Source organism: Morone saxatilis, unplaced genomic scaffold (genome assembly GCF_004916995.1).
Source record: "Morone saxatilis isolate NCDOM2014 unplaced genomic scaffold, NCSU_SB_2.0 Contig2, whole genome shotgun sequence".
Classification (NCBI taxonomy): domain Eukaryota; kingdom Metazoa; phylum Chordata; class Actinopteri; family Moronidae; genus Morone; species Morone saxatilis.
In genome coordinates, this window is record NW_023339762.1 from 2,472,172 (window position 1) to 2,481,266 (window position 9,095).

A 9,095-nucleotide genomic window follows, 5' to 3' on the forward strand; every position below is an offset into this window, starting at 1 on the left:
AAAAAAAAAAAAAAAAAGGACTAAAAAAGTGAGAGTCAAGAGTCCGGAAAGTGTTGGTGAAGATGCCGCGGGTAGTCCCGGACCAGAGGAGCAAGTTTGAGAATGAGGAGTTTTTCCGCAAGTTGAGCAGGGAGTGTGAGGTGAGTCTGGATCCTTTCTGTAGACGGCGGAAATAGAGAGAGAGAACAGGGCTCGTTAGCGGAGGAAAGCATGCTGCTGGCGGCTCCGGTTGCTTTCAGCTTACAGGTTACTGCATTTAATTCAGTAACTTCAGACCGAGAACTTCTACAATTGGTTTAAATCGCCCCCAAAAAAGCAGAAGAATGAAAGTGTATTAAAGTGCATTGCAATAAGTTGTTTCACTCTGGCTTTATGAAATAGAGAGGAATTGATTTTCTTTGGTCTTTTTACTCTTATTCTTATATAATTTGCTCTTTTATTTTTTGCTTGCTCGTTTTGTGCTCAAATCAATCTAAAAAAAATAATTCTTACTTCTTAGTTTATTTTATAGATTTTTTTATAATTCTGATGAAAAGCAGAGACAAAGAATGAAGCCTTTGGATCAATCAAAATTCCTGTGGCTTATCTTCAAATTACAGCCTACTGCTGGCAACAGGCATCATTATTCACTGTCAAACAGCCCCATATGGACTGTTTCCCAAATCAAACACATGCAGTGTCCTCAGAGTATATTACTATACATGTGAGTGTATATATATTGTTTAAGCTTTTCTTTTCATTCTAGATTAAATACACTGGGTTCAGAGACCGGCCCCATGAAGAGAGACAAGCTCGCTTCCAGAACGCCTGCAGGGACGGACGGTCAGAAGTAGTGAGTGTAAAACTAAATATATATTTTTTTTATGTATGTGTGTCTAAACAGTACTCATGTGTGTTTGTGTGAAATATATATTTTGTTAAATGAATCAACACACTGGCCTGTAAACTCTAAATTCTGGCTCTTGAGGGAAACACAACCATCAGCAGTAGCCGAGCATTAATCTCAAGTGAACTCTTATTGTGAGAACACTGAGCTCAGTTCACTATGTGCAGTGGTACAGTGTAGTTACACTTTTGTGCACCGTGTGTGTGTGTGCGTGCTGATGTTTTGATGTGTCCCTGCACAAGGAAGTAGACGTGTTATCAGACATGCAGACCCACCAGGCTTAACTTCACTCACGGGCATACGACTTCTTCCCTGTGTATTCTGCAGAAGCACTCATTAACGCGTGTTATCACACAGGCACGTTCGGGTTACAACAAACACTGTTAGGGCTGTTATTTGGGGCCTAAAATTGGTCACCTAAAGTAAGTATCACCTGTCACGTCTAATTTTGGTACATACAGTAAACATGTAGCAAATAGAGTAGACGTACAGTGAGTGAACAGAAAAACACCTGTGTAATAATGCAATACAGCCCTGCTGTGAATATTACTCAAAAGGTTTTGTTTTTGTTCAGAGCTGAAGCAAGTAATCAATCAACAGAAAATAAATCAGCAATATTTTCATCTTTGATTAATCACTAATATCATTTTTTATGGCAAAATTCCCAAAGCTTTCCTCAGTCTAATGTGAGAGCAAATTGAATATTTTTAGGCTTTTGGACTGTTGCTCTGACAAAACAAGCACCACGAGGATGTCACATCAGGTTTCAGGGTTACTGTGACAGGCCAAGCAAAGAATTGAGAAAATAATCTGAAAATAATCCTTAGTCATAGCCCTGTTTATGTTTGTCCTTTAGTTTGTTTTGTGTTGATTTTAGGTCTGTGTTTTCATGGCGGAGCAGCCAGCGGGTAGTAGCTGCAGTAGGGGGGAGTTTGTGGCAACGGTGTCACAGTGTCGGTGTGCTGAATCTGTCTGACTCCATTTCCAAACCACACTTCTCTCTTCGAATGCATCTGATGCAGAGTTTTCAGATGGGTACCTCTCAGAAGCAAATGGGCTGATGTGAACTCTTACTGAACTCTTTTATCTAATTAAAAGACCCCTGTGTCAAAACACTGTAGGGTAACATATGGCCAATTACAAATATTAGTGCCGCATTCAAATGTATAAAGTAAAGTATAAAAGTAAAAGTACCCAGTCTCTGACAGAACTATGGTATTATATTTTATACTACTGGATTATTAATATAACTTTAATGTTGTATAGGTAGCAGAAAATGTACATACTTCATTTACTGTATAACACTGCATCTGTTTTATATGCTCAGGTATTTAAAAGCTTAATCTTTAAGGTAACTTGTAAGTAAGATAAATTTGATCATTATTAACTTATCAACTGCCTTCACTCCTCGCAGAGGTGCACTAAGTGCAAATGATCCTGAGTGACCTTTTTTGTTTTCGTTCAAAAATAGGAGGTGTAGCGTTTGTGACGAGCGGGTTTCTAACTTTAAAGCAAGTGTGCACACGTTCATATTCTCATTACTGCACTCTTAGAGAGTGAAGTCTGAAAAAACTACTATTAAATTATGTCCTCGACAAAAGGTGAAGTCGGGCGAAGCCTTTAGGCTGCTGGCACAAACACACACAAACACAGGGCAACTTCTGCCGTCTTAGTCATCCTCGAGGTATTTTTCACAAACATGCTGTCATCATGGCAGGAGAGGGAGAGAGGCAGAGAGGGAGAGGGACGGAGGGGGAGGGAGGGGGAGGTACATCTAGTTTTACCATCTTTTAGTGGGACATGATGTGTCCGTCTGTCTGTCCTCACTGTATTTATAAGCCTCTTCTGCTGTGAGAATTGATGGCCACGGTTTTAATGGTTTGATGGCAGGTGTGACATCATGCCGCTGATTTATCTATCGGCCAGACGCCGCTAAAGACCTCCTGCTATTTTCATGGTCAGTGTGAACGACTAACCGACACAATGAGACTCAAACGTGCTGTCAAGGACCACTTTTTATAGACGAGACGGCTGAACAGAAGCTCCGCTGATTTGAGCTTGATGCAGAGTTTGACAGTAGACAGTTGTTTTCACGTTCATCTGCTGAAGGGGGGAAAGTTTAAGACGTGTACATTGTGACATCACAACCAGTTGTCGTCCAATATGTGACACAAGAGTGATAAAACCTTTTTGTTGAAAAAAACACATCAGACTCAAATTATCTTTCCAAGCAGTATTTTAGAGTATTTTTTATATGTATGGCAATATTTGGAAGGGATCTTTAAAAATCTTAATCCCTTTAAACATCTCTTGTCAAATCGGCGCTAATTCCCGACTGACTGATCAATAAAATAAAATAAAAATATAACTTCCACATCAAACATATTTAATTTCCATAACCAGTAATTTCTTCAATATTCATTTTACCAGACATGTTAGTTTAGAACAAATTGTTATTTACACAAGAAGTGGGTTAAGTAAATAAATAACAGGCCTGTTAAAGAGGGCAGAAAATAAAAGACACACTTTATTCTATACATACAGTATTATGTTAATGTTTTCCAAATGCGAGCTACAGCAAAGATACTGTCTAAATACTATTCTTTTCATGGTTTTATTTTGTTTAAGGGTAAAAATAATAAAATGAATGCATATGCTCTATATATTCTGGACGATATAACAGATAATGGCACAATGTCCAATATTCAAACAGTAAGAATAAACAACATAACACAAAAAGCGGTGCATGAGGATTGTATTAAACATTTTTAAGTTATTTTTATTTTTGCAATATAAATGTCATATAAAAATACAATTAGGCAGCTGTGTATTTCTAGGAATTCCAAAACATCACATGCGCACACACACACACACACACAAATAGCTGTGCGACTCTGAAATGTTCAGGATTGATCTGATAAATGGGACAATAATTCAAAGTAAATTATCTTCAGCGTAGCTCATTAGAGATGAGTCGCTTTCTAAACTGCTATTGATTTTCATGCTGCACTCGTCTCACTTCCCACTCTTCTCCCATCTTTCTGTCCCTCTCTTTCTCTCTGTCTTTCCACTTTATTTCATTTCCTTTGCTCTGTCAGTCTTTGTCTTTAGTCTTTTTCTCTTCATCTCACTTCCATTCCTTTTCTCTCTCACTCTCATTCTCTCTCTATTTGTCTGACTTTCTTCACATTTATCACGCTGTCTTTACTACCATTCCCTTCATTTCTCTTCCTCCTTCTCATTTCCTCCATTTCTCTGTGCCTCCTTCTCTTTTTCTTCCCCCCTTTGTCTTTCAGTTTCCCTCCATCTCTCCCCACTCTCTGCCTCTCCTTCCCTCCTCTTTTTTTTCTCCCGCAGTAGTAGGCAGCAAATGAGTATCAGATGGTTGTAATCCAATACTTCAAATACAGCAGAAATGATGACTCGGGTGTTCTTTGAGCTCTCGTTTCTGCGAGTGTGTGTGTGTTTATACGTGTGTGTGTGTGTGTGTGAAAGAAGGTTTTCCTCTTTGTGTGTCCATGCACACACTTAGTCATTTTCAGCTTTCTCCTCTCTTTATTTCACTCTCATCCACTCACTGTTGTTCCCTCCCTCCTCTCCTTTGGCCTCTCACTCTCTGATGAGGGACAGACTTGACAGGGTGCATAATTCATATGCTTCCAGCTCAGTCGCAGCCCTAATGCCCTTAGTATTGATCTGTCTCAGCAAACACAACACGCCATGCACACACACACGCAAAGACAATAGACACACACACACAGATACGCATAAAAATCAGACATTTTCTAACTTGATTTTCTGCCTCTCTCTAATTCATTGCTTTCTGACTGCAACAGAGAAATGCATTCTATTGATTTTCATCTTATATGTGTGTGTGTGTGTGTGTGCTTATCGTGATAAGAATGCTCCCATTAGAGCAAGAAGCCATTTTACAAAAATCAAAAAATGAGGAAAGCTACAGTATGGTGTGATTTTGTGTGTGTGAGGAGAGCAGTGGTTCACTCTGTGCTTTCGTTCTCAGAGGAGAGCTTTTAGACTCTGAAGAAACAGAGAGATAAACCCTTTAGAAACATTTCTATGAAACCTCAGCCGATAATGGGTAAATTAAATTATTCTGAATTATCTGGATAATTAAATTACAGATGATGAATTATCGGTCCATAATAATAATAATTTATTTTGAATTCTTATGCAAAATGATTGACAGCCTTTATGTTCTATGAAAGCCAAGTTTTGTGATGAACCAAAAAAAACTAAATTAACATTTGAAGAATCAGACCTGTTGTTGCTTGTTGTTGTTGTTAACAACAGTGATGTCATTAAGATTTGGTTAGATCAGAGCTACGGAATATTAAACAATCCATCTTTGCTCACTATATCTTAGTGCCTTCTTACCTCAATGGTAAAAACTGCCAGGTTTATAAACTTTTTTTTAAACTTAAACGGTATCGGTCCCATGAGAAGCAGGAGTTTGTCTATTGTGCGTCTCTACTTTCTTTTAAATGTGTGCTCCCTTGGCCGAAGCCTAAATAAGAGCTGAAAGCTCAAGCAAGCAGCTGTGCACTGAAACAGCCAGAGCCGAAATAAACAGCTGATAGGTGAAGCAGCTTAAGGGACCTTTTCAGAGGTTTTTCAGCAGTTGGTGGAGACCAAAGCAGAAGTAAAATTCTAGTGAATTTTGGACTTCTGTATTCTGTGTTCTGTATTTATTTTGAAATCTCGCAGCCAAAAATCACTTAAATTCCAGTGTGTAACATTTAGGAGGATCTTTTAGCAGAAATGGAATATGATATAATGAAATAATATAAATTGTTATAATATAAATATGTTAAAATTTAGAATGTGTGCGATTATCAAGACGTACTTTTTACCCTAAAGGATTTGGAACTGATGTGTTGCTTTAATTTAATTTATTATTTTTGCATCTTAGTCTGTGATTACCTTTGTTGCAAATTATTGTAAATGTAGATATATTTTTATCTGAATAAATAATTGTTCAAAAACTCAACTCTCTCTCTCTCTCTCTCTCTCTCTCTCTCTTTCTGTGTCTCTCTCTCTCAACAGGCCTTTGTAGCTACAGGTACCAACCTCTCTCTCCAGTTCTTTCCAGCCAACCTGCACGGAGAACAGAGGCAGGTTCCTACAAGGGAGTATGTCGACTTTGAGAGAGAGACAGGAAAGGTAGGACAAGTTCGAGATGTCCGTCCACTCCCTCAAACACATGCAAACACACACACGTCCCTCTTTTGCTCTACAGTGTGTTGCAAAGGTCACATGGTCAGAGCTTTAGCATAGAGGCTAACAACAGTGAAAAGAGATTTTCTGTTTTCTGATTAAATGTGTCTTAAACCCACCAAAACAACAGCTGACAAAATTTCAACATCAGTTGGATCTGAACGTGTTGGCCATTCCTCTTACACTTTGTGTTATGTCTCATGATTCATCCTTCACATATGACGATGTGAAAAAAAACAGCTTTTGGAGAAACACATACATCTCTTTCTGCTCTTTTGCTTTCAGTTCCTCTTTTATTTTATGAAATGAAAATGACGGTCCAGACAACCACACAAAGATAAAAAACACAGTTTCATTGTTCTGAACATGTGTGTGTCGAGATATTTAGGTTGTGTATATTGAGGTTGCACACCAGTTCAATTAAAGGAATCAGTGTGTTATCAGCTCCCTGATGTGCAAAGTCTTTAAACTAGTGTGTGCTGGGTATTTAAGGCTCTGCGGTGCTTTTCAAACGATGCCATCCACCAAACATGCTCTAAAACGTGGCGATCCTGGGCACAGAGGTGACAATCACTGCCGAGCTTCTTGTCACACAGCGGTGAGTTGAGAAAACACAGTATTTGCTCAGCAGTGCTCATGCTCGATCAAAGTGAAACAACTTTAAGAGCTCAGAAGATGTTGGTTTGCTGCTGTCGTCAAGGTGATGTTCACTGTGCAGTGCAGTGGTGCTGCTGCTGTTGTGTTTATGTGTATGTTAATTGTCTCCCCTGGCGCTAAGCCTGGACTTTGTGTGTGTGTCAGAAGGCCCTCCACGGACACTGGCTAGCTGAAATGAATGCCGGCTGGCGGCTCATTAAAAATGCATTCTGGGGAATCGATGGACCTCCATGCCCCAAGGCTGACGGACTAATCTCACACTGTTAATTATTTAACACAAGTGCCCCGATAGTTGGGAAATGTGTGCTGTTGTGTGTGTGTGTGTGTGTAGGCATTTGCGAGAAGGAGAGTTTCTGATGTGGTTGTGTGTCATACAAAGAGAAAAAGAAATGGTTATGTATGTGTGTGTGTGTGTCAGGCATTTGCAGGAAGGGAGAGTTTCTGAATGCTGGTGTGTGGTCATACAAAAGAGAAAAAAGAAATGGTATGTATGTGTATGGCAGCGACAGAGAGTTTGTGGTTGTGTGTGCGTGCGTGTGTGTGTGTGTGTGTGTGTGTAAGACGATACCTTCTCCTTTGTCTCCTCAACGGTGCTCACAGATCTATGAAGTTTTAATGAGGCTAGGAGTCGTCAATGTAAAGCAGTTCCACAGTGGTTCTGTACAACTGAAGCCAAGCACTCACGCACACATACACACACACACACACACACCTACACGCACACACACACACACAGAGGCATCTGAGGATCCGGATAAACCTGCTGACAGTCTGCTCTTTTCATCCATATTTATCTTTTAAACTGAGATACATAAGTCATGATATAACATGGCGACTCACAATAAGTCACTCCAGAATCTCTTTTTATGCAGCAAAGACAGTTTAAAGTTTCAGTCTTTTAAATATTCTTTCATATTCCAGTTGTATAAAAAAGGACCTGCGAGTGCAGAATGTGGTTTCCTGAGTGCAATGTACACTAAAAAGAAATACTGTTTAAAAGAAAGTGGACAACTTCACTCAGTTGTTCCAGTGCAGAGCCTTTAATTGTGTACTGAGTGTAAGTTTTCTGGTGTTTTGCTCTACCACGATACCGGCTTTCATTTCATACACACACAAACACACACAAACACAAAGAAACACACACCCCGCCCTCAGATCCTGCCGGACCTCCCTGTAGAATACAACTGTCAGGCCAAGGCAGAGATGTTGTGTACGTTGCAACTTCTCCTCTTAATTACTGTCACAGCTGAACTACACAAACACACACACACACACACACATAACACACACACACACAGTTGATGCTTGGTGATGGTCCTGCAATACTATAATGTAATATTTTTATTGCTTCCAAATTGTTTTGTTGAACCTAAAGTGGTTGAGAAAAAAAATGATATTCCAGATTTATTTTTTAATAAAAGACATTGATAGCCAATTGCCGGACTGAGTATCACTGAACGTCAGTGTGAATAACAGGGCAAAAATAATAATGACGTTCACTGCCATCAGAGTAGAGATGTTCCAATACCATTTTTTCCTTCCCGATGCCGCTTCTGATGCCTGAACTTTGCATATCGTCCGATACCGAGTATGCCAATCTGATTCATATGCGTTTAAAAATAAATACATCTGATATTATTCTTTTTTAAGTGTATACTACTCATCATGTATGATTTCTGTTGTAAGGCCTGGCTCAGGTTAAACGCTCTGTCAGAGTCAGAGTAGGGTGGGTCATGACAGTAACTGCTGGGGAGGAGCAGTGTCCCGTTTCGGGGGTGATAAATTACGGGGTATTGGATCGGTGCACAGATAACATACTCACCGATACACAATACCGGTATCAGAACAACTCTACTTCAGGGACAGTAGCTCATGAACTCTGATTCAGACTGAGGTACCAGGTTACTTTTTTCACCCCCACTTTCTTTATTTTTATTACTTTTCCCGACATATTCTTTTTCTTTCTGCTTCCCATCTTTTTCCTGTGTTTGTTATTCTTGTGGGATTTTACATGAACATCCACACTACTCCTCCATCCCTCCCTTCTTCCCGCTCCTTCTGTTTCTTGCATACGTCCTTGTTCCCACCGTAGGTACCCTAGTCCCCCCTTTTAACCTCCCCTCCTTCACTCGCCCTGTCGTCCCTCCATCCGCTCTCCCCCTCCATTCCTCCCTCTCTCCCGCCTTCATTTCCAAACACAGACGATGCCAAACCAAAAGGGTAGCACAGCCAGGTTAAACTTGGCGATTGAACACGATGTGTGTGTGTGTGTGTGTGTGTGTGTGTGTGTGTGTGCGCGTGTGCGTGTGCCTTTTCT

At 39.9% G+C, this 9,095-nt stretch overlaps 1 protein-coding gene across 4 annotated transcripts in view; it reads left to right on the forward strand.

The window, feature by feature from the left end:
* The first annotated feature begins 6 nt into the window (after positions 1-6).
* The window catches only part of cbfb (core-binding factor subunit beta), a 26,717-nt gene continuing 17,628 nt past the window's right edge, over positions 7-9,095 (forward strand). For all 4 annotated transcript variants that reach the window (XM_035665076.1, XM_035665077.1, XM_035665074.1 and 1 more), the window contains exons 1-3: positions 7-140; positions 746-832; positions 5,951-6,067. In XM_035665076.1, the coding sequence (XP_035520969.1) occupies positions 63-140; positions 746-832; positions 5,951-6,067 (282 nt within the window). In that variant the 5' untranslated portion in view covers positions 7-62. The remainder of the gene's footprint in view (positions 141-745; positions 833-5,950; positions 6,068-9,095) is intronic.